Consider the following 12,452-nt stretch of genomic DNA (forward strand, 5'->3'; position numbering starts at 1 on the left):
ACACACACACACACACACACACACACACACACACACACACACAGCAGGCGAACACAGCCTGACAGATGATTCTCCATGTGTGTTTTCATGACGGCTTTGATGTTTTCATGTGTCACACACTCTTTGATGCCCTCTGTGCAGGGCGGGGTGCGCTAGCACGCGCTTCTGTGTGTCTGTACGTAGCCTGAGTGTGTGTGTGCGCACGTATGTGTGTGTGTGTGTGTGTGTGTGTGAGAGAGAGAGAGAGAGAGAGAGAGAGAGAGAGAGAGAGAGAGAGAGAGAGAGAGAGAGAGAGAGAGAGAGAGAGAAGAGAGAGAGAGAGAGAGAGAGAGGAGAGAGAGAGAGAGAGAGAGAGAGGGGGGGGAGAAACCTGCATGGTGACACGTTTGTCGAACCCAGTGGTGGGAAAAGTACTCATTTTTTTTTAACTTACAGTAAAAGTATCAATGCTGCAAAGTAAATACTCTGTTACAGGTAAAAGTCCTGAATTCAAACTTTACTTGAGTAAAAGTACAAAAGTAATGGAATCAAAATGTATTTAAAGTACTCGGTGCCTCGCTGTGAGCTTGTATATCTGCTATTTTTCAATAGTTAAAGCATTAAATAATTGTTAAAGATCTTGATGGGTTAAAACCACCATCTCTCTCTCTCTCTCTCTCTCTCTCTCTCTCTCTCTCTCTAGCGCTCAGTGGATGAGCTGCCTCGCAGTGTTTATTTGTTGTTTCCTGAAGGGAGCGGCGCTGCTCATTGCTCACTGCAATCATTAGTAACTTATTTCACTGCTTATTTCTGGCTCTCCGGGTTTTTCCCCAGAATAAGATGGCTTACTACTACAGTACAGTACTCCTCCTGGCCCCTCATCATCATCATCCTGGCTCTCCAAGTCTTTTAAAGACTTGACGGTACCCTCTGTGCGCCGCTGTGGCGTCGCGTTGTGTGTCATTATGCGATGTGTGTTATGCGTTTGTGTGCGAGAAGAAAAAAAACACACACAAACACAACCGGGATACAACGTTTCCAGATTATTTATAGGTTCATGTTCTGCTGATTTGAAGCAAAAAGTGCAAGGGAGTGACGAGGGACGTGATATTGTTGTTGTTGTTACCGAGTCTGCAAGTAAGCTAAGAGTACATTGTATGTATAGCAGTGGTCTTCAACGTTTTCAGGCCAAGGAAGGACCCCTTAGTTGAGAGAGAGATGAAGCAGGGACCCCCGCAACCTTTTCAGAGATTCCATGTAGTTTCATCGTTTGACAGCACAATCATCAGTGTATTTTGGATTCATGTCAATTTCAGTTTTCAGATATATAACCACTTGAACTGTCAATACTTAATAAACTTGACCTTTCACTCAGTGCTTAATTTGTCAATGAAAAGGTGGGGGATCCTAGGTTTTGCATGCACACGCGCACATGCACGCACGTGCACACGCGCGCACACGCGTGCATGCACGCACGCACGCACGCACGCACACCCGGTGTACATTTTCATTAACACATTAACTATATATATATACAGTATATATCACTGTCAACAATAAAGCATCACAGAAGCCAAAAAAGTCTCTATTTGGAAGGACAAAAACATAGATGACCATAAACAGCACTACTGCACAGTGCAATAGAATAATTATCTTATCTGTTTCAACAGAGGTGTGGTGTATCAAAATAGTAAAGTGAAAATGTATTTGTAAGAACACTGCACACACAGCCAAAGTGCCAAACTCACTGTTGCTAACCAAAATATCAGTGTACAACAGTAATATCACTAATGTCCAGTCCAACAAAAGCAGAGTCCTGTGTAACAAGGATGCATTTCCTTTTCTTGTTCACGTGTGTTTTGTCCAGAGATGTTGCAATCAGTTCTATGAGTTCTTCATCTTCACAAAGGTCTCCCCTCCTGTCTCACAGTACTCTCACTGGCTCTCCTGTCCTCCAGTCTTCATTTAATGTAGTTTCCCTTCAATGGAGGGGACATAGCCTATAATTAGGACTGGAAGTTTTATTTTAAAAAAGCAAGCCTAAACTGGGTGACACGTTCTCTCACTTCTCTGTCCATTCACTGTCCATCAGCGCACGCACACACACACACACACACACACACACACACACACACACACACACACACACACACACACACACACACACACACAAAACAGCGCTGTCCCTGAGCAACAGAGCAAGCAATGTCACGACTCACGCTAATCATACCCACGCAGCGATGGGACATTTTTACACTCATTCACAGCATTTACTCATGGCTCTAAATCAATAACAATGCACAAGATAAATGCAAGTTAACAACGTGTGCTTAAAAGCCTTTTATGGCATTGAACTGAGCCTCGGTCCAAATCCCCCCTGCAGTAAGGAGCCCCCTTTCACCTGTCGCTGCTGTCCTGTCCTCCTCACCACCTCCTTCGTCCTCCTCACACTCTGATTTATCCTCCTCATCCTCCTCCTCTCGTTCCCCGTGCTGGTCATCGGTTGTGTCATGCCAATGGCTGCCCCCTCCTCCTCCTCCTCATCTGTGCCGCTGTTTACAGCACAGAGCCCCGCTGCTGCTGTGCTGTCGGCCTGTCGCTATCTGCCGAAATAACTTTGGCCTGTTTGGGGTCTGGCTGACCGACTGGTTTGAAGAACGTTAAAGTTTAGTTTGTCGCTTTGACATTTTAGCAGCCGCTTGCTTGCGTATTGTTTTGTTGCCCGGTAAACTCATAGAGTATATAAAAGGGGTAAACTCCATGGTAAACTCCCTGTGCAGTGTGCAGTGCAGCGTGCGACCGAGGCGGAAACAAAACAACTAGTTGCGTGAACCTGTGTCATCACGTGATTGATGTCTGTCAAACCCCTCTTTTGTTTTTCAGATTAAAACGCATACAAATATTTTAAAAAAATATCAAACAAGGGTCACACCAGACAACATAAAACAGAGATAACATAGATTAAAAAAACAGTTTATTTATGGATTTTTATTGACAGGGAAGGTCCCGGATCCTTGATTCAAAATCAAATAGGTGGCGGATCCAATGAAATAGGTGCCGGTCAGAAAAAGTGAGGTACCGGAACAAGATCCGGCTTGATCCGGCACAAATTAAGCACTGCTTTCACTCTGTACTTAGTCTGCTCTTTTTCCCCTCTACACCAAAGCTCTTTGACAAAAATAGCCGATCTACAAGCTCACAACGCCTCGCGCTGCAAGGCGTTGTGAGCTTCCTAGATCTGCTATTTTTGGCTAAAGTATTCAGTATATGGACGCAAGGGTTCAAGTGGTTAATATAAAAAAGGAGAAAGAAAGGTTTCTATCACTCAAAGATTTGGAGGACCCCCTATAGTAACTCTGGGGACCCGCTAGGGGTCCCGGACCCCCTGTTGAAGACCCTTGATGTATAGTTTCTAGCTTATGTGTGTTGATCTTGACTCGTCTCTGCTTTCCTTGAAAAGCCTTTTCTTGTGGACTATAATAGTGGAACAGCTTCTCATAGCTCACTCTGGATGTGACTGTCAGTACAACTCTGATTCTTCAATTTGCAGTGATAATAATATCCACTGACCCCATTCTGTTTGGGCCTGACTCACCATCAGAGCTTCTCAAACTTTATTTCTGGATTCAGGGCCCACTCTCAAAGATCGTTTTTAGCCCACCCATCCCACCCACTTAACACGGCAGCCGAAATGTTAAGCGGTCAGATGGGTAGGTATTTTAACGGCCAATTAATCGATTGCATTGGGCACCTGCCCTTTTGACTCAAAATGCCCTTTTGCAAAAAGGTGCCCAACATCCCTGGCCCTTATCAAGATGAACGTTAAATTTGACAAATAATTATAATTTCAGTATCATAATTATTATTTATAGCCTAATTATTATTGCAATGAACTGGCTGCCATCAGTCACACACACACACACACACACACACACACACACACACACACACACACACACACACACACACACACACACACACACACACACACACACACACACACACACAGAGTCAGAAATAATGTTTGGTGGCCTACCGGTCCAGGGGCATACTGTACCACATAGGCTCTGATGCCTGACAGCGTCTCACAGGTTCGAGTCCCGATCCTGGCGACCTTTGCTGCGTGTCACTCCCCATCTCTCTGTCAGTCTACTCTCCTATCAATAAAGGCATAAAAGCCCCAAAACAAATCTTAAAAAATAAATAATAATTGTGTTTTTGTCCTCTTCTTCCCCCCGTCAGGACGAGAAGTCGACATTCTTCCAGTTCGGGGCGGCGCTGCAGCAGGAAGCCCTGCTGATGCTGGGGATCATGGAGGAGTACGACTGGCACGTCTTCTCCATCGTCACCTCCAAGTTCCCGGGTTACCAGGACTTCATCAGCACCCTGAAAGTCACCGTGGACCACAGGTGATGGGGCGCACTCACGCATGCATGCATATGCATATGCATATTTTTTTCCTAATGGCCGGCCGGGAATGAACCGGCCGTTTGGGAGTTGTCCCGCTTTTCCCAATGGCCAGCACGTCCCTGCACACAGGCATGCACATTAACAATTTATTCATTGTCCACATAAAGGAGAGCATACAAGGACAGTTAGGACACATATATGAAAGTTAAAGTAAAGGTGGTTGCACACTGTTGCGTTTTTTCGTTGCGAAATGCGTTTTTCTGGGCAAGGAGAGAGAGAGAGAGAGAGAGATAGAGAGAGCAAGGGACCCAGTGGTCCGAAAATAAATACGAAACGGGTTTGACATAACGTGAAGTTTACATTTACGAAATCATGGCATAATGTCTTCATGATACGTAAGCATGTCACTCAGTACTCTATGGGTATAAAGTAACAGTGTCTCCGCCATATGTGGCGGCTGCCAAAGGCCCCATTTAGACTGTAATTAAATCCAGTCAAATCCAATGCATTTCTTAAATCTGATATTTTGGACTGACTGTTCAAACTTCATCTGCAAGTGACCAGATCGGATCTGTCACAGATCTATCTGTGTGTTCAGACTGATTTCAACAACGTCAACCCAAAGCTGCGTTGTGTCGACATATCTGCTTTGGTTACCGTGGTAACAATGCCATCATGATGTCATGACCTTTATATGTGTTCTTCAAATTCTTATCCTCTAACATTGCAGATACAGTAATGAACCCACCTTGTGAACTCATTTTCTGCCATGCCGTGAGATATGTCATCTGCATGTATTGCTTGGTTCCTGTACATTTATATTCATGCTGAACATTATACCCCTTGCACTCTCATAAATCAAAATGCAATTATTATGTTCTGTAATGACGTCCGTGGTGCTGGGGTCACGCTGCAAGTGACCTTTTGGACTGTTTGATATGCGACTTGGGTGGTTATCAGATTAGTGTTCAGACTGAGACACATCTTTAGAAATCAGATTTGAATCACATTTGAAACCACCTCTGAATGTGGCACAAGTGGGATTTCTTAAAAAGAAATGTAGGAGCGCTTTGCACCGCAAAAAATAAATAAATAATTGGATTCCATGTGACTTGTTTTCGTCCTTATTTAAGCAAATTTGATTCCAATCTGCATGTGGCACAGATCTGATTTAGGCTGGATTTGGCTGCCAGTGTAAATGGGGCCTTATGGCAGAGACAGCACTGTAGCTTTTTGCCTCCTTTTTGGTCATCCCAAGTTGTTGAAGCCCTCTAACAACCTGTCTAGGCTGCCAAATATAAAAACAAATAGTCTACACACACACACACACACACACACACACACACACACACACACACACACACACACACACACACACACACACACACACACGCACACACAAAAACAAGCACACGTGAACACAAAGTGTGTTTGTGTCGTCCACTTTTGATGGAAAGTCTTCAGAGTTAGGGGACATATTACACGAACGCACGCACACACACACGCACAGGTGGACACATACACACATACGGTACACGCATGCCACGCATACACGCCCTCACAGTGTGTTCACGTCATCCACTTTTTGATGGAAACCCTGTTGAGTGGGGGAAAAGGCAGGCAGCAGCACCACTCCATCATGTGGTGTTGTTGTCGGGTGGAAACCCTTTGTTTTGTATTAATCATTTCAAAAAAGATAGTAAAAATAGCCGATCTACAAGCACACAACGCCTCGCGGCGCGAGGCGTTGTGTGCTTATAGATCGGCTATTTTCACTAGTTTTGTGCGAAAGTGATGAAACGGGCCTTTACTTTACGAAAGAACGTACACATTTGAAACCTGGAGATACGAGGTTCCTGCCCGACAGTGACAACGTGGTGTTGTTTGTGGTTGTATAGCTGTGATAGATAGATAGATAGATAGATAGATAGATAGATAGATAGATAGATAGATAGATAGATAGATAGAAAGATAGAAAGATAGATAGATGGCACCGCAGTTAAGGTTACAAGTTACAGGAAAGCAAGAAAAAGAAAAAGGACTGTCGTGTACTGCTGAGCGACAAAAACAAACAAGAAAGAAGAATCAACAATACAGAGGAATCAACCATACAGAGCAAACTAAGTTTAAAATATATAAAGTGTTGAGAACAGTCACAACACAACAAATAGTAGTACTTAAAGTTTCTATAATGGATGGATTGCAATTTTCTAATCATATTGCAAACTCAAAGCACTTACAATGGTTCATTCATTCAAACATTGGGAACTACTTATCAACGCAGTGCCAAAAAATATCCACAAATTATATACATAAGTGTCTGCACCAAGACTAGGGATGGAGCCCTAAACAAGGGTAGCTCGATAAACCGATAACAGATTTATTGAGTACCCAGTATCAATCGAGCATACCGGCCCATGATGTCAAATTTAAACAATCAAGACAAGAGGCGATCAAGACATTATTTCAGTACTATCCATAATATAAAGACATTTATCACTTATTGCACACTAATGAATGATTGTTTTAATACGTGTTACTTTTGTCAATTGTCATCTTCATAGATGGTGGTCAACAAACTCACAGTCACAACAACTGGCCAATAAAAAAGATACCAGATATGTTCTGAATTTGTGGTCTCGATAAAAGCCCGTCAGGATCAGTAAGGTGCTCATTATCAATAAAAATTAACGAGCTCCATCCCTAACCAAGACATGATGTGGTGTTGTTGTGATTGTGTGTAGCTTTTGTGCGCTGGGACATTGCAGAGTGTGGTGACGTTGCGGTGTTGTTTGTGGTTGTGAGTAGCTTTGTGCGCTGGGACCTGCAGAGCGTGGTGACGTTGGATGCCATCGACGGCGACCAGAACTCCAAATCACACATCGCCCTGAAGAGGATCCAGAGTCCTGTCATCCTGCTCTACGCCTCCAAGGATGAAGCTATGTGAGTACACTGTACCTGTCCTTCTCTCTCTGTCTGTCTGTCAATTCAATTCAATTCAATTCAATTCAATTCAATTCAATTCAATTCAATTCAATTCAATTCAATTCAATTCAAAGGGCTTTATTGGCATGAGAAAACATACGTTTACATTGCCAAAGCAGAAGTGTACACAGTACAATACAATTAATCAATATAACACAATCAAAATAAAACGTGTACAATTGAAAGGGGTGGAACAGTTTTCATGTATGGAGATTACTCGATGCAGACAGTGCAAGGATGTACCGTATACACCATGAACGGTAGTCTTTAAGGTGGTTGTGTTCCATTTGATATCCTTCTCCTATCACAGCAGCTCACATATCTTGCTGCTGTGTTTTGCACATTGTCGTACTTCACCCAGCGGATATGGGAGTTTTTCATCATTGGTCATGTTTTCAAACTTATGATCTGTGGGAAGTATGTGTCTCTGATGTCTTGGTACAGTGTGCAGGCGGTTAGGAAGTGTAGTTAATTTTCCACTTCATTTTGTGCACAGTGGGTGCAAAGTCTGTTTTATCTATGAGCCAGGTATGCCTGGTCTGTCTCTCTCTCTCTCTCAGGGCCGTGCAGAGGGCACTAAGGGGCCTTTTCCACCAGCATAGAACCGGTTCCAGAACCAGTTCAACTTTCTTGGGAACCTTGGTTCGTTCTTGCGAACCGGGTTGCGTTTCCACCAGATTGAACCATGATTGAACCAGAGGAACCAAGGATTTTGTGGTTCCCGTTCCGAACCAACTTTTACGGTTCGGAACCAACTTGGTTCTCAGTGGAAAAGCTCACCTCTGGTTCATCCCATAGGCGGGAGAAAGAACCAGAACCGGTTCTTTGCCGGTGGAAAAGGCCCCCTAGTGGGCAGGTGCTCAAACCTCACAAAAGGGCACTTCGTGTCGACCTTTAGGGTGGTCTTTTTGTGGGGGTCCCTCGTGCCATTTCACACCAGAAAATGTAGCTAGTACATAGAACTTAGCATGCTTTCTGGCCGTCTCAAATAAAGTTGTTTGCAGCTGCAAGGTTTACGAGGTGGGGGGGCACTTGACATCTCTGCATCAGGTGAAACTAAAACTGACTGATGGCAGCCGGCTCATTTACAGTAATAATTCCTTAGTCAAATGTTCGTCTTGATATGGGCCGCGAATATTGGGCAGGCAATTCATTCATTCTCTGTCTCGCTTGCGTGATAGTGGACCGTAGCACGATGAACCAGAGGAACTTTCAGTGAAGTCCCAGAGTCACTTTGGGTGACGGTCAAACTTTGACCGTCAAAGTGTCTCTCTGTAACCTCGCGTCACCAGTCTTTCTACCTCGGAGGAAAGTCTGGAATTCGTTTTTAACGGGCTGTGTCTCTCTCTCTCTCTCTGTCTCTCGGTTTGTCCCTGCATGTGTTTGTCTCAAGACTCAATCATTTATAACCATTTCAATGAAACATTGGATGACGTCTGTCTTGGGGTGTGTGTGTGTGTGTGTGTGTGTGTGTGTGTGTGTGTGTGTGTGTGTGTGTGTGTGTGTGTGTGTGTGTGTGTGTGTGTGTGTGTGTGTGTGTGTGTGTGTGTGTGTGTGAGAGAGAGAGAGTGTGTCCTCGGGGTAGACAAAACAAAACAATGCAATCCACCTGTTTCCGCGATAATTTACTGTAGAATTATTTGTGGGACACTTCCGGAGAACAGCAGACATACAAGCTCATGTCGCGTCGCAGATGCAACCGTTGTGAGCTTGTAGATCACTCTCGGCTGCGACGCCGGAAACCGCCGCACACCTTCTGCGCAATGCACGATGGGACGTTGGAAACTTGTGGATAGAAAATGCAACTCCAAGACTCTAAGATCTGATTTGTTACTTCTCATATATACACAAGTACACAAGAGTACAATTCTTTAGTTTGGGATGCTCAACGTTGCGACAACAACAAGGAAGACAGAATGACAACACAGTATTACAGAAACAACGTATTAAGGCAAAGAAATGGCTATGTGTGTACAGTACATTAATCATAGTGAGGTGCACACACATCCACAAGTAGGCTATTCTGACAGGTGCTGGATCAAATAGGTAACACTGTTAGAGAAGGAGAATGCTCCCAAAGATATGTATTTATGGAAGTGGTAAAAACACTTAATAAATACATATCTTTGGGAGCATTAAGACGGTGTGAGGACCTTCTCCTTCTCTACATTAATCATAGCACACCTTGGAGTGCTTTTAGCCTTACCCCCGTAACACATAGTGGCTGTCAGGCAAAAAACTCTTATATACTCTTATATCCATATTTTAACTTCATAAATTAACACCCTTTAGTCAGGAACATTCACGTCAAAGTAGGTTTAACCATTTATTGCATAAATGGAATACAGTTAGTCTCGGCGCTTGAAGGGCTCCGCGTTCGGGGATGTTCCCTGAACTTTGCAAAATCAGGGAACGCTAAGGAAGACCCCGCCCCATAGGGATGGAATGCTTTTTCAGTATGTACTCTAATGGTATATGAATTAGTAATAATTAATTGGTGTAGAGTCAAATTAATTCCCCCTCAAAAACATTAACATAATGCTGCCATTTAACACATCTGGTGCCAACCCCGAGTTTCCCGAGTTTGTATTGATACCAACGCTGTGCCAACCCCGAGTTTCCCGAGTTTGGGCCGTTTTTGAAAAAAAAAAAAAAAAAAACATTTTCAATTTTTTTTTTTCAAAACATTTTTTTGGACCTCCAGAAATGTATTAGGCATGATCGCGATCGCGACATTGCATGTTTAACCCCCATACCAACCCATTCTTTCAAACATGGCAGCCATGTTTGTTTACATCTGAAGAAAACATAATGGCCCATAAATCATGAATGCCTGAACGGATTTCCAAGCGGATTTTTTTGTTTGAAAGCTGTGAACAGCATCTACACACGTGGTGCATCATCTAGGCATGGGCGTGCACTTTTTACACAATTGCACAATTACATGGAAGTCTATGGTAACCATGGCAACGCGAGACATTGAAGAGAAAAAATCATTGCAACATAAGTGTTAACTCATTTTGTGCCCGCGATTTTCGGTCGCAATGATGTCCAGAGTGCCTCACGCAGGCTCCATCCGCTTGCACTCTCTTATTTTGAAAGCCAGAAGTGCCACAGCGTGATCACTTCCGGTCTGACGTCATCGGGTCGTGCGCCGGAACCGATCATTGTTTACGTGGTGCCATGCTGGATTGCAATGGAGCGTTTATACATGTGTTATATAAGCGAGCATCTGCCTCCATCTTCGCTTCTAAAGTGTTGTTTTGAGATAATGGACATTAAAGATGAGATCGGCCGTCCACCTCAATGTTATGGGATGACTATTGTGTGCTCGTGGAGCCGTGATGATGACAAATCAGCGCGGATTTTCGTCTCCGGACATCCGGCCATTCTACTCGGTAATGTACTCAACGTTACAGTAATTTATTACTTTTTGCGCGACATCACGCATTCGGCACTGTAAGTACTCTAGTACTTATTGCGTGACATCACGCAAACGGCACTAGATGAGTTAAGATGTAGATTTTTGGGGGGATCATAATTTAGTTTTTCTTTGAGGACTTCGAGGACCACATTTGAGATGGTCAAAGGGCCCTCGGCCCGTATGTTGCCCATGGCATGTGTGACTCTAGAGACTGAAAAGGAACTCCATACTAGTAGACGCCTCAGGGTGACATGCGACCTCAGGGGCGCTGGAACTCCCAAATCCCAAGGGGAGCTGAGCCTGGAGGAGTGCATGCGTGCAGCCTTTGGCCGCACGCCGAAAATTCACGTTTTTTATCCGGTTTTGGGTTATTTTTATTACGGTTTCCGGTGCTTATTCCCCGCACAACGGTGTAACAAGGAGCTATATAGTTACTAGTTATTTTAGCACACAGTGCAACACACAGCACGCATGCACACACACAGTCACTCACGCACACACTACAAAATCGGGTATTATTTTTGTAACAGTTTTCTACTGTTTTTAATTCCCCATATACAACAGTGTTAGTTTGCAACAATGAGCCTATAGACAGTTTCTAGTTCTCAAATAAATAGACTTTGGTGTGCCATCAAAGTGGGATTTAAATTTGACTTCCCTTCTGACCGGAAGTGGCAAGGTGACCATGTGATTAGGTGACCATGTGATAATCAAATACCTTTTTTCAACATATTTTATTCCCCAAAGTCAAATACATTATTGTTTTAATATAGCTCTGTGTGTGTGTAAATATAGGCTTATTTAATTTTTTTTTCTCCTCCACACTACCAGGGGAGCTGCAGCTCCCTCAGCACCCCACTTCCAGCGCCCCTGTGCGACCTTGCCCTAAAGGGCGAGGTCCATATATGGGCATTAAACGTATGTTAATTAGTAAAGCCAAGCGGGGCCTTGGCGAGTTAGGGCCTGGGTTTGATGCCTGGGGATCCCCATATATGAGCATAAGGGGGTAAATTGGACCTCCAACAGTGTACTAGGCATGATCGTGATCGCGAAATTGCATGTTTAACCCCCATACCAACCCCATCTTTCAAACATGGCAGCCATGTTTGTTTACATTTGAAGAAAACATAAGGGCTGCCTTCTCCTGAATGCCTGAACGGATTTCCAAGCGGATTTTTTTGTTTGAAAGCTGTGAAAAGCATGCACAAGCATAGTGCATGATCTGTGCACGAATGTGTGCACCAGCGTGCACACTATTTTTTTAACCCTTTGTTGGCGAAGCGGCAATATAAGAGGTCCCACTTTAAATATGGCACCGACTGAGTTTTAATATCAATGTTTTCAGGGAAGGTAGGGTGTAAATCAGAGTAAAGCAGGCTCTTGGGCCAGTTAGGTCCTGGGATTGATGACATCACAAAATCTCCATATATGGGCATAAAGGGATTTTGTTTCTGGGAAGGACCATATGGACTTTTTATTTTATTTTTTAAAATAATATACATGGAGATCCCTATCTGAACCAGCCACACAGATATGGGCCATGACTTTATTAGCGGATGGCTGACATCATAGTGACATAATAGTGGACGATGCAAGCCTTGAGGCCACTTGAGGCCACTGGACAACCACATAACCAATTTTTACAACCAGTCTG

At 43.8% G+C, this 12,452-nt stretch overlaps 1 protein-coding gene across 1 annotated transcript in view; it reads left to right on the top strand.

Moving 5' to 3' along the window:
- LOC308280795 (glutamate receptor ionotropic, NMDA 2A-like) overlaps positions 1 to 12,452 on the top strand; it is a gene marked incomplete at both ends in the record, with an annotated part of 238,007 nt that overhangs the window by 103,029 nt on the left and 122,526 nt on the right. Inside the window, 2 exons of the mRNA XM_080720958.1 lie at positions 4,222 to 4,388; positions 7,198 to 7,332. Of these exons, the coding sequence (XP_080577084.1) occupies positions 4,222 to 4,388; positions 7,198 to 7,332 (302 nt within the window). The remainder of the gene's footprint in view (positions 1 to 4,221; positions 4,389 to 7,197; positions 7,333 to 12,452) is intronic.

This window comes from Nannobrachium achirus, assembly GCF_963921795.1.
Source record: "Nannobrachium achirus genome assembly, chromosome: 3".
Lineage (NCBI taxonomy): Eukaryota > Metazoa > Chordata > Actinopteri > Myctophiformes > Myctophidae > Nannobrachium > Nannobrachium achirus.